Source organism: Anneissia japonica, unplaced genomic scaffold (genome assembly GCF_011630105.1).
Source record: "Anneissia japonica isolate Jap-2015-1 unplaced genomic scaffold, ASM1163010v1 scaffold288292_len1863012_cov191, whole genome shotgun sequence".
NCBI lineage: Eukaryota > Metazoa > Echinodermata > Crinoidea > Comatulida > Comatulidae > Anneissia > Anneissia japonica.
In genome coordinates, this window is record NW_022688773.1 from 1,656,514 (window position 1) to 1,670,869 (window position 14,356).

Here is a 14,356-nt window from a genome sequence, read left to right on the forward strand (position 1 = left end):
ATATTTCGACTATTCCTGTAGTCTTTGTCAACGCTTGACATACAATCATTCATAATGGCACATGAAATAAAATTTCATAAAATATGTAGTTCAATACATACATACCTTGTGCCTACATTATTTGCGTGGACAATTGGTTTTTGACAGGCTATATATGATTATTCAACAATTTGGACACAGTTTGTGTTTCGACACAATTTGTGTTTTGACGATAAGTGTTTCGACAATTGTTGGTGCAGCAGTTGATGTTTCGATACAATTGCTGTTCCAAAATCGGTGTTTAGACAATTGGCGTTTCTACAATTGGTTGGATGTTTAAACTGGCTCTGTCATCGCATGTCGTCGGCCATATTCGCTCGACGAGCAGTCGTCGTCAGCGAATGTGACGCGGCTCGACGCGGAACTACCGAAACACAGCTAATCGGAATACGGAAAGCTATGAATATTTCAACGGATATACAGGATGATTATAAATTCTGGACTAAATATTAATTACTATATAAAATCGTACATGGACCCACACTAAATTCATAACATTTTTTCGAACTTTTAACAGGGGACAGGAAATATTCGTAGCCCACTTGGATGACTTAACAATTTTAATAATTGGAATTCGGTCAGTTTTTAAATATTGTAAGTGTTAGTCACGTGCCCTCTTCCAGTACTTGCTTTACCATTACATTTTATACTTCCATGATAGAAGAGTCACTAATGTTGTTCAATGCTGCGATTCGAATTAGGGTAAGTAGGCCTAGATATCATGATGACGTGTAATAAGTGTGTTCATGCCAAACCTATTGGTTAGGCCTAGGTGTGTGTATATTTCTATAAGGTCCTGCGCTTCCTTTGACTTATGGTGTCCAGTTTTTCCAGAAATTTCTGTTTCAAGATTGCCTTTTTTTGGTAATTAAACATAGCTTTCATTTCTAAATGTATGTTTAAATTTCTATTTGAGATAAAAGGAGTCATTAACGATTGAATGATTAAATTCCGTTGCAGGTGCAACCGCACAGCCTTGATCCGTGGTGTATCTTATTTAGTTAGGCCTACTTTTGTACATTTAAGATTTCTGCTTATCAGGCTTCCAGCTGCACCTTGATAGCCTATAATAAACTACGTTAAGTTTTGTATCTACCATCCGCTCAGATAATTAAATGGCCTAGAATCCAGAATTAGTGTATTAACATCACCACTATGAATTAATGTGTATATGTTACAGTCTATATGAGCTTCTGTCTCTAGGATGACATTTGCCATGGACTGAGCATTTGCTCCAAGATTGTACCTAGTTAAGAAGGGCCCTACCATATCATACACTGGGACAACCTATGATTACACCGTTTAATAATTAAATTTATATATTTTATTTTCATCCCAATAGCACCGATTTTTCTCATTTGGTAAATCATTTGACTATATCCGATAGAGATAAAGCCTCTCAACATTTAAAGTGTTACTAATAATATAGAAAATTCATGTCTGTTTTGTAACACATGTACAGCTACATATCAATTTTTATTTAGGAAGATATGGTCATCGACGATTCTTTTCATGTGTATACGCATTGAGCCTTACCCCTTTCCCCCGTTCAATTGAAGAGAATTCCGATCATCGTGCGTTTAGATAAGTTAACACATAAAGAATGGGTGAAAAGATGACCCGCCCCAGTTTGAACTAACGACCACAGTTGAAAACACAAAGCTTTCCCATCGACAAGTTTAAAAACAGATTCCGGTTATCAGAAACTATAATTATTGTCTGGTTTTCTTTCCATTTTCAAAAGAATTAACAAAAAAAGAATCCAGTAGAACGTTTAACGTTTTCCAGACGAACCGCAGGTTGTACAAACAAATTACCTGCTTTAATAAAACATCAATAAATAACATAAACAACAAGCATGTTCTAATTTGGATTCCTTGCTTATGTAACTGAATCAAGCATCAGGACTTTACCCCCTTTTGATCTTTCTTAGCCCATTAAAAGTAATGCCATGTGGACACGAAACAGGGGCGTTGGACCGGTTTTTTGGCCTACATCACGCTAGCCTCAATCGGGGACCGACGTTTGTGTAATGTCACGCGGATATAGGGCGCTGAATGTGAAGGAAATAGCCCTTATCGCAGGTGCCTATGATGATAGAAACTTATCGTACCCACATGATTGGATTGTAAGTACGTAAGATGCTGATGATTAATATTCTCCCAACAACCTAAGTACATCGCATCAAAATCAAATAAAAACTTAAGTGTTACATTGGTTTGCCCTGTCGGCTAATCGTCTGCTCTCGTTAGGGTAACACGTGACAGGTCGAACCTCATACTTGACATGTGTTTTCTCAATGACATAAAGTTTTCGATGTTCGATTGAGCGTGTAATGGCGATTTCCTTCAGATCTTTAACTTGTCATTATATTAACATAATGCAATGCGTTTTTATAATTCAACAAGATGTAGTGATAATGTAAGATGAATGTATTGGTTGAATTGATCGTGTGATCGATGAATAATGCTAATTATTGAATTGACATTATTTATTCAATAGTATCTCTTCGGGGATCCTGTCTTTTTGAAATGTTTAAGATGAGAGCATAATACAGAGGTATAAATAGAACTTCAAGTGCTACAAGAACTAGTGCTGTTCCCTAGTTAGAAAGAGAGTGAATAAAAGGCCTTTCAATCGGACTAGAATTAACTACAATGTCCCAGTGCTCTAGTAGGTTAAATATTCTGGTCGAATTCCATTTTGGGTGTTTTTTTTTACTCGCAAACTTCTCCAGATACATTTCTAGATAGATTAAATACACTTTTTTTTTATGTAAGAACATATTTTATAAGAACACTGAGGCTGAAATTGCTTAAAAATTAAGAACAAAATAAGAACAAATTGAGGCTGAGGTAAAATGTCAAATGATATTTTTATTTCAAAAAACTAAAATAAAAAAATCATATCTGTACCTTATGATGGACCGTGTGACTATATAATACCCTCTATAGGACATTCCAGTACAGTGTATACTGCTATACGATAATGATTTTTTTATGTTTGAAAAGTATGTAAAAATAAGAACAAAATAAGAACATTTTGAGTCTGAAATCGGCCGAAAAATAACACTGAGCCTGGGCAAAATTTTACTGGTTCTTATAAAAAAAAAAGTGTATGGACCTTCTTCTTTAACGTGTTCTATCTTGCGACATTACGCTTTCCACTATTGTGTTCCATATTTTCTGTTAAGGGCAGTGTGATTTGTTAAGGATGTAGTATTGTATCTTTTTAGGTCATTCTTGTGCGTTCCGATTTTTGTTTATGGTCTTTCTATACTTAGCTTTTTATTTCATTTTTTTTTTATTTCTTTCTTTGCAATTTTAATAGGTGTATTACTCGGTAGTCATATTGGGTGTCCATACCATAACTATAGATACATAACTTAATTATTCAAGGTGAGTTGTATGTGTTAAAATCTAGAATCCATAAAAAATCAAACCAAACTTTGAGTTACATATTTTAAATTATCAAATAAGTTATCAACTTAAACTTTGATTAACACAGATCGAAACAAAAAAGGTCATTGCTAAGAGTAGGCCAACGAATATTTAATAGGCCTATTTAATATTTATACGTCTTATTTGACGTTCATACGTTATTGAAAAATGCATCTATTTATAATTTTATAGTCTATAGGTTATTTAAATAATATCAAGTAAGCAAATTTTATTTATAAGCTTACTGTTTTAAATTAACACTGAGTTTATCTTTATATGTATTTGTATACTAAGCAAACTTTCATCTGTAACCTTATGTCAAGACTAATTATCTTGCGTAAATATACAATTTCAATTATGTTACTTTTTATGAGGAGCTGGGAGTGGATTTGCACTAAAGGTTATGAGATGAAAATTTATCATTTTCAACTAATACTAAATATTATGTTAACGAATAAAGATTGATTGATTGATTGATTGATATAAAAGAAGGAAATAAAATTAATGATAAATCATAATATACATAAATAGATGGGTAAATAGACAACTGTAAACCTTGTTGTGAGCATTTTCCTGCGGGATGATGAAAGGCCTATATTCCGAATCCCTTTGCTCTTTCTCTTGGAACATTTGTGACAATGAATGAGTCGACAAAAAATGTTCTATTAATGATGAAGTTGGTGTCAGTTACTGACAATGTGACGATTTAATGAAATCTACAGCTGCATTCAATATGACTGGGATTTGTCAGATCTTAGTCATGTAATCCGCTCTTTTAATAAGCCTCAACAACAAAACATATACGGTGCTTAGGCCCTATAGCTAGTAATTATTCAGGGTGACTTACAACGTAAAGGTAGGCCTCACAATCAGGCGAATTTACCATGAAGCAGAGTAGTGACGGTCAGTAGCAGTAGGCCTAGATACAACCATGTTAGTACATAAGTATTGTACCGTATCATATAATAACATATCATTATTATATCCTATGTCAACATATCATTATTATATCCTATGTCGTATCACATTATATATCATAGGCCTAATCAAATTTTAAAAACATAAAATCATATAATTTTCTATTGTATTTATATATTACATATATAATATATACAGGACAATAATATATTGTTTTTATTATATTATATTACATGTCATACTACATTTCATTACCGCATTTTACATTTTAGATTTTAAACATCCCAATTTAAAAAAAAACCCCGAAATTCGTTCATTCTCCTGTACAGTATTATATACCATACAATTTTCTTGGAACAACACTCTATTATTCAACTTTAACTTCCTATTGAATTTGTTAAACTGAAAATAATTTAATTGTATAAAAATATGATAATTTTGGCCTTTAATTTCTTTGTATAATGTTGTAAAATTTTAGTAACCTTTTTGACAAACTTTGAGTTGATTATAATTTCATATAGGCCTATTTTCTGTGTGTGACCACACTTGGCACTCTGAAATTTCTTCGTTTCCCTTTTGTTTGTTTTTAACGAAATAAAATTGTTTTCAATAAAATGCACAATATTTTTAATCATATTTCTTCTTCTGTTACACTGATACACTTCTACACCGAGAAATAATCTTCCACTTTTCATTCCAACAAGATGCAAAGTTATTTAACGTGCGCATGAATCTTGTAGCACATGGATAGAACCAGTTTCTGAAGAACGGTATTAAATAATAACTTATATTTTAGCCAACCAGCTAAACTAAAAGCAGAGCAAGGATTGAATTGAATCAGAAATTCAATGATCTTCATGGTTTCAGCGCACATACAGTGGCTGGCCATCGGTTTAGCTGACTGAGCTCATGGTGTTCTCTTACGGTACGTTCTAGGCTCTGATTTACAGCAGGCTTACGGGACTTGTACATCACCTGAGTCATTTGCCCTCATGTTCACAACATTCTTACACGATGTATCGAACGTGTTAACTATGAGCTATTGTCACTAGTATACATGACTCTTGTAGCAAATATTCCACGGCTCCATACTGAAGCCTAGGGTAAAGCTTTTCCTCAGTTCACTTGACCATATAGGACTGTTTTGTGCACCTCAAATTAAATAGGTTTAGGCCTAGTTTAAATTTATATAATATAATACTGCGTAATGATAATGAAAAGTCTGATACAAAATGTTGACTTTAGAAACATTAAAATTTACTGCAACGAATATTTCGACTACTCCTGTAATCAACGCTTGATTTTATGTCAAGCGTTGACAAAGACTACAGGAGAAGTCTAAATATTCGTTGCAATAAATTTTAGTGTTTCTAAAGTCAACATTTTACGTATCTGAGTTTTTATTACCATTGCGCAGTATAATATGTTTCAAAAACAAGTGGACACATCTTCTTCCAATTGTGTCAATAGGCTCCACGGCTATTATACTGTATTATTTGTTTTATTCTATTACTCTAAAATCTTAAAATTAATAGAGTGTTTAATATAAATAAATATTATTATATAATAATATTGAAACATTTAAAATATTGGTTTACTCGCGCATTATTCGAAGAAAGTGATCTCGCTTCTTCTCGATATTCGACGATTTTGCTACAAACAGGATTTAAAATAAATGATGAATATTCCTATCTAATATGGAAAACAAATATAAAAGCTGAAGATAGAATAATAAAATCATTTTGTTTTTGCCAACCCGTCAATTTTTTTTTTTCAACTTTTTACAAATTTTAACTTCCGATTGTTTCATTGAGTGATAGTTGGCGTCGGTAAAATGCTTATTCATCCATTTTTAATCATCCTAAAATAATAATTAAACTTGTGAGTCAGTCGCCGATTCCTCATCTCCTCTCCTCCATCTTTCAACAATGGGTTTGTTGTTAAAATTAAGATGTTTTAATTAGTTGCATCGCACGCAATAGCACCCTGTGCAAAATACCCATTAGGCCAAGGGCAAGTTCACACCCTCAATAAAGTATTCAATCAAACGTTGAAAGATTTACATTTCCGTGTATCATCTAGGCCTAGGCACTCAACTTCTTTGATGATGATTAAAATAGTACAGTTCATAAGTATAAATACTATTTTAATGTAGGATGATTTGCTTAAAAAGCAAACATTGTAACGAAAACGAATCGCCTCATATTCGTCTTATTTTATTTGACGAATATCTTAGGTTTCCAGACTATAGGCCTACATTGTCAAGTTTTTAGACAATTCGCCAACCGGACGATTCGCTGTTCGCTCCTATTGGAGAATTCATTTTATAAGCTGGAGACTTCATCCTATGTTGGTAGTTACTCCACTTTTTACAATCGTCAAATTCTGAAAGAAGACTTGTAAAATTGTTTAAAAAAAAACACTGATTGATAGGTGTTGACTACTAATTAAGCCTAAGCGATGGAGAAAAGTTGATTGATGATATATTTTTACACTTACATCCCGGGAGCAGTAAAACGTGTTTTATTATTCGTTATTTTAAGCAAGAAAACTCGTCATCAACTCTTAACAGATTCACTTATTAATTTTACTATCCTATAAAATATCAAAGAAACCGACTAAAATCAACCTTGACTTTTTGTAGAAGCAGATTTTTTAACGGCCGGAACTATTATAAAATGCGCCCTCACTTCCATTAAACTTTTTGCCAATAATGTATCTACAATTATTGCTATTGTAGGAAAGAAAATGTTAAAATAGGAAACAACTTATGTATAATACTTCGTAATTTTTTTAAGATTTCGAGTTAAGAGAGTCGTACCGTTGTGGTCATATGGAATTACAATTTAAACCATCATTACGATGATGATTAAGACAGGCAGACCCATTCATCGCCATCCGGCTGCCTCTTTCACAGCCTCTAAGAACTTAAACTATATATTATTTTTTAGCAGGCGTGCTGGATTCATTTAATTAATTCATTATGAACAATGATATTGATTGATATCTTACTTTTAAATATTAAAGTGTACTTGTTAATATGCAAATATGTCTTCCATCACGGTTTTTTAGATAAAGCGTTATATATAATTTATTAATAATACTCCCTAGTACCCCATCCAGGTGTTAATTCAATGACAATCTTTACTGTTTAAGAAACATATTCTTCCTTTCGATATGTTGTGTTATTTCAGCTAGTGACATAGTAATTTCATCTACCATTTAATGTCAGTAAGTGGAAATATTCTAGTTACGACTTTTAAATCACGGTATTACAGAAGATGTCTTGCATGTCCCGTGGTTTTATTTGTGTTTCTGATGTTCCCTTTTGTTTATTAGGGCTATGTATGCATTCGTGATTAGTCATGTTATCTACTTTATCTTAAAAAACTTAATAAAATTGCTATATTAAATACATTATGATAATAATAATAACAATAATAATAATAATAATAATAATAATAATAATAATAATAATAATAATAATAATAATAATAATAATAATAATCAATCGAAACGTGAAGACATTCTCAACCAACAGCAGTTCTTTTCAGAAATGTCTACGTGGTGTACCACAAGCATTAATATATTACCGGTACTGCGCCATCCAAACCTTCTAACAATAATAATAATAATAATAATAATAATAATAATAATAATAATAATAATAATAATAATAATAATTATGATGATGATGATGATGATGATGATGATGATGATGAGAGTCTGAATCAGCGAAAATTACTATAATCATTTTAATAATGATAATAATAATAATAATAATAATAATAATAATAATAATAATAATAATAATAATAATAATAATAATAATAATAATAATAATAATAATAATAATAATAATAATAATAATAATGGATGGGTTGGGTTTACATTAGTTAAAATACATTGTTCTCAAGTAAAGAAGAAGCTATCATGTGTATGGTGATCGCTTAGCAGTACCCTAAAATGTCTTTCAGTGCTCATTATACGATGTCTCTGGATGTTTCCAAGCAACTTGGTTGAATGTAGGACACGTCTGAACCACGGATAAGACTGCATGGCACTTAAAACGCACAAGAAAAAACAAGACAACAAGCCTTCTTTTTTACGCAAAAGACATTGTTTAGATGATGCTGAAGACAATATAATTTAACCTTATCTATTGACCTTCACAGGTGGCAAGTCTAGACAACCTATCGCATTATAACCTAGCATCGAAATAATCAAAACCACATTACATAGGCCTACAAACTGAAATTGAATTTTGATGGAGATCAAGAATATTAATCATATGATACTTTAATTGAATCTCCAGTCAAATTGTCCTACTTATTTGGTAGTTCTACTTTCGTATGTTTTTAAAAAATATTTTTAGTTCTCTTATGTTCTTTTGTTCAATTTAGATGGCCTGTTTTTCATTATCACGAAGTTCATAAAAACTGTTGTTTGGGCACAGATTCAAATTACCTGTGACTTTAGATTATTAGACCTGCATTGTATACGTCTCTTTCTCTTGGACTTTTGATTATTATACAGTTATGATTTAATAATACTATAATATTTAGGCTATTTTTATTGATACAATAATCTTATAAACTCTGTACTTCATTCTCCAATGGTAATGGGCAATAATCATATGATAATAATAGTCATCATAAGTATAATGATAATCTTAATAAAAAGAGTTTAAAGCGTATTTATTATTATTATTATTTTTATTATTATTTTTATTATTATTATTATTATTATTATTATTATTATTATCATCATTATCATCATCATTTATAAACATTGAAACTAACAGAAGAAGAATCTGACAAAGAAAAAAACTTTTCCTCCACCGGGACTCGAACACGAGACCTTTTGCATACATGCCCTACCGTATATAGTGAAACGTTTAACTATAAGGCGGAATTCGTAGTAAAATACGTTAAAATGGATGTATACCTCTTCTTCAACAAGGGGTTATTTTACAGAAAGGAGACAAAAATGCGTTGGCCAAAGTCTTTGTTCAGAATATTGAGACGACACTGTGATTTGAGCAAAAATTTGCAGAACGGAGCAGAGATTGGACATAGATTGTGGATGGTTCTAATGCCAAATTCGTGTTTATTATTAATCTATATTCTAATTTTACTAAATGTATCTATTTTTAAAGACGCACGAATAATGCTGTCTTACGTCACAACTAAAACACATAATTGGATACAGTTGTTTTTTATGAGCTAAATATAAACGATGATAAAGATCATGATAATCATGATGATTATGATAATGATCATGACGTTGAGATGAGGATGATGATGAAACATCATGATCTTGAAGATGGTGATGCCACTTATTATAATAACAACTATATTTGAAATCTAAACTTTTGCATCAGTGGCACACGCACACGCTATGCGATGCGTTCACAATAAAACAATATAAGCCACGGATTTAAAAACAACGAAAGTAACAATCTCAAGACTAAAGCATTAAAATACAATACAATAAAATATGAAATCATAGGCCCTACATAAAAATCAATCACTCCTAAACTAAACATATATATATATATAAAAAACCATTATAATAAAGTTTAAAACACAAGCAATGCCGTTACAGATTATAAAGATGTAAAACAATGTTAAGATTTGAAGTAAAATTAGAATTTAAAAGCTCTAACGATAAAATTTGTTGAAACAAAACTTTTGTTACTGTTAAAATTACTATACTGTAGGCCTATGCCTACCGTGAGTTATCTAATAAGAGCCACTTTTCAAGTATTCGTAGGCTAGTACGGCACTCATTGGAGAGGTGCTTATGAATCGCGATCGATATTTTATTAGTGTTAAGAATTGTATCATGTGTTGTACATAGGCATAATCTGACATATTGCAACGTTAGTAAGAATGAATTTGTGAGAAATCGGTTGTTTAATAGAGCCTCGATAGTAAGAATAAACAAGGCTCGTTCTAGGCCAAAATTTGTGTACTCTTGCTTAAGCGACTCAACGTTATAAATTCGAGAGTGGTGCTAAAAAAAATCACGTTTAGTTCGAGGCTTATGCGAGAAAGGTGACTATAAAACCATTTACGGTATCCATTATTGTTGGTAGTCCTTTTATTTTTTGCGCATTCAGAGGATGTAAGCATATATCTCTAGTTGTTTAGGCCTGTAAGATATAGGCCTATGACTGGAGTTGAGGAGGTAAAATTATAAAAGAAGATATAAGATTCATATGATTATTAATAGGCCTATCATTATTATAGCTTTCTAATACTTTATATTTGTATTGTATCGTGATTAAAGCAAATTATTGTATGAAGGTATTTATAGACAAGGAATCTCTCTCCGCATTGTAATATTGAAACAGTGGCGTATATACTGTTCTACCGCCTACGAAGTTTAAGTTACATAAAATCTATTCCAGTCGCAACAAAAACTATATAAGTTACAATTATTTAAATTTAATTTAATTTTAATAATTCACTAGGTCTAAGTTAAGTACAGAAAAATATATAAAGCGATTGAAATAATGAAAATAATATTTGCCGCTTAAATGTTTACGAAGTTAACGAATTTAAGAAAAATTCTGTAGTATTATAGTTAATTTTGGAATAATGTGCACAGACTTACTTTCTAATAAAAGCTGACACATTATATTAAACAATATGGTAGAATCTGAAAAAATCAACAAACATTGAATTTAAATAGGCCTATACACTGACTGTAAGGCCTATAAAATAGAATTCGCGGTTTTCATTGCTTAATTTGTATATTTAAGTAAGTTATTCGGTAGATTTCAATTGTAACTTCTCCAGTAAATGGGGCCCACTCAGCCTATCTAAAATCATTTTTTATGTTTTTGCATGTTGAACATCGAATAAATTCAATAATAATAATAATGATAATAATAATAATAATAATAATAATAATAATAATAATAATAATAATAATACATAATACCTCGCCTTTTGCCAATCAATAATACCATTTCTATTCTTTGCACAAACCCTTAAAAGCGCCGAGAGTCTGAATCAGCGAAAATTACTATAATCATTTTAATAATGATAATAATAATAATAATAATAATAATAATAATAATAATAATAATGTAATGATTAGGCCAAACAAAAAAATTAATGTGTTGGCCACGCCCCATCGACCCAAAATGTTCGAATTGAGGGTCGGCATTTTAGTTTGTTTGTTTGGTGTTTTTTTTCTTTGTTTTTTCTTTTCTGTTTTTTTTTTACTACAACGAAAAATATTGTTTTAATGAGCTAAAAAGGCTAGAATTGGCCTATCTTGCGAAGGTAGGCGATGCGACAATGTTATGCGATCGTTTTGGTCTTCAATATAGATTTTAAAATGGTCTTTGTTGTATTTTTGTATATTTTCTATTTTTAGGCATAAACACATTATTGGTTAAAAAAAAACTTTTCCTACCGACCTACCCATTTTTGGGGGATTTTCACAAAACGTGGCCAACACAAGATTTTTTTTATGCATTATATATAATATAAAATTGCAGTTTAATTAAGGATTAATAATTAATTATTTCAAATGAAATTTTAATAAATATAATAATTTATAAAAATAATTTTATATAATGAGTGTTGGTTCCACGTATGTCTTGATAATATATAAAACGAATTATACAAACAAGAAACGTAAAGTGGTGCTCGAGATACGCCTATTTGATAAAATGTGTATGTCTACTGTGTCAACGTATAGGTTTCTACTGTAAACTCATCTTGTTTTATGAATATTAACGAAGGCACTCACATTTAATTATAGTTGATAAGTGTATGACATATTGACTGATGCGTGCTAAGTTTAAATAAAGATAGGCCTATTTTAATTACCGAACCTGTTAAAGTTAAATAGTAAAGATAGTTAACGATAAATGTTACAATGTGACGCATTCAATTCTAACCGGCTCTATATATTACCCTTTTCAATTTTAAAAGAAAACAGTAAGATTGTATGAAATTCTCTTCGGAGTTCTTCATACTTTATCTAGAGACATATGTAGAAATTCTTAGGATGGTAAAACTTGGTTTCAAGGTTAATGTCAAAGTATTTTGATGGATGATTGTAGGCAAAGGTGTATGTGATTTGATAATAATTCCTCTAGCAGGTGACACTCATAGATTCGAAATGTGTGACGTTTATCTAGATTATGTTACTGGCGATTTCTAGACACAAAGGTCTCAGCAACGGACACATATTTACATCATAATTTCTTAAACGGTTTTATTTGTGATGTAAAACATAACGGTGTAGACAATTGAATTTGTGATTTCATCAGAGTGGCTAGAAGAAGCGGTGAGTTTAAATCAGAGGAGATAAGAAGAGGAAGGTAAAGAAAGTGAGAGTTAAGAAAAAGTAATGATCGAGCAATTTTAAGCGAAAAATATATTCTTGGTTCGGAAAAGAAAATTTGGGAAAAACGATCTTTATCCGGACCGGTGAGTCATCAAATGATATTCTGTTCATTTGTCCATAGAGGGTTTTGGACTTAACCTATCATATCCAACAAGCTGCGTTTACGTCGATGACTGAATTTCTCGCTTCAACAGAGTGGCAATTATTAGCCGTGACCTGTCGATGCGTGTCATCCCCGCTTAAAGGGAAGGCGCGATTTTGTCCTTAAATGACAAGAGTAAAGTCGCAGCCAAGTTACAGCCAATCATAGCAGTCGAAGCAGGAAGCAGTGGATGCATTCGCAGGAGCTTAGTTGATGCGATGAGAGTGGGTTAACTTCGCAAAGTAGGCAAAATTTCGCCATTTCTCTAGGATGAGTTACTGGGGACTGTGTGAAAGAATGGCAGCGGTTAGATTCTGTGAGCTTCGACGTGTTCCATTATATAGTGTCGGATATAGTAACCATACACATTTCAAAAAGGTAAGGCATCAAACGTGCTGTTCTGTCACTTCGACTCTATGGATTTTTAGAAGCAGACACGAGGTGAAATGCACGCTAGCATGTTAGTGTGTGTACCGATCGTTCCTCTTCTGTTTGGAAAGTTTACAAACTTTATAGAGAGCGCTATAGCAGTTAACAACTTGCCTGTGATCTGCTGCGCGACAGTTTCTAAAGCTTATAAGCATCACGAAAGTTAATGTGGTTAATGATATACTGTCCGGAAAAACTTGAATACTTCAATTGAAACATTAAGTGTATCATTTAAAAGTACCAGGTTTTTAATTCCCAATGAGATGCAGTCAAAAATAATTTTCGCTGACTTACAAACTTTTACTAGAAAATTTTCAGGTTTTACAGAAACTATAATGGTATTATTTATGCGTTCTTTAAATGTCCAAAGACTGTTCTTGTTCCTAATTTTCAATTAACAGCTAAAAATTTACTTAAAATAAAGTATAAAAATATTTAAAAAAGGCATAAGCCTATTTATTTAACTTATTTATTCAGACAATAGGCCTATCTTTAAATAATTTTTGTAATAAACATTACAAATTGAAATTCATTTATCAGAAAGAAGATAAACAGAGTAAAGAATATAACTTGTAAGGTTTTATATAATTCTAGGCATAGGTATCTGAAGTCAAATAGAAAAAGTGAATGTGTACGCGAAACAGGTTTTCTAGACAATTTGTTTGTCGCTTAAATCATTTCATACGGATAGCAAAATTATAAATGTGTATTACATGAGTTAATTAGGTCTACCCCATTCTACTATATTTCCACAAAAAAGTTGGATTTGATAGAGAAAATATCAGTGTATTGAATAGCCTATTACAGATTCAAAATATCAATAATGAAAGTAATGGCGTGGTTTCTATTGCTCTTTTGTTAATATAATAAGTGTAATTTGCTTCCTTGTCAGTGACTGTATATCTAATGAACTCCAGCTAAAGGGCAAATCTTGTGAAGTTGAATAGACCTAAACAGCATTAATTTTGAAAAATGCTTCCTTTTCCTTGTTTCACATGTGTAATTATATATATAT

The 14,356-nt window shown here is 31.4% G+C and overlaps 1 protein-coding gene across 1 annotated transcript in view; it reads left to right on the forward strand.

Moving 5' to 3' along the window:
* The first annotated feature begins 13,100 nt into the window (after nt 1–13,100).
* LOC117123440 (endoplasmic reticulum membrane sensor NFE2L1-like) overlaps nt 13,101–14,356 on the forward strand; it is a 33,540-nt gene continuing 32,284 nt past the window's right edge. Inside the window, exon 1 of the mRNA XM_033269361.1 lies at nt 13,101–13,290. Coding sequence (XP_033125252.1) covers nt 13,183–13,290 — 108 coding nt within the window. The 5' untranslated portion in view covers nt 13,101–13,182. The remainder of the gene's footprint in view (nt 13,291–14,356) is intronic.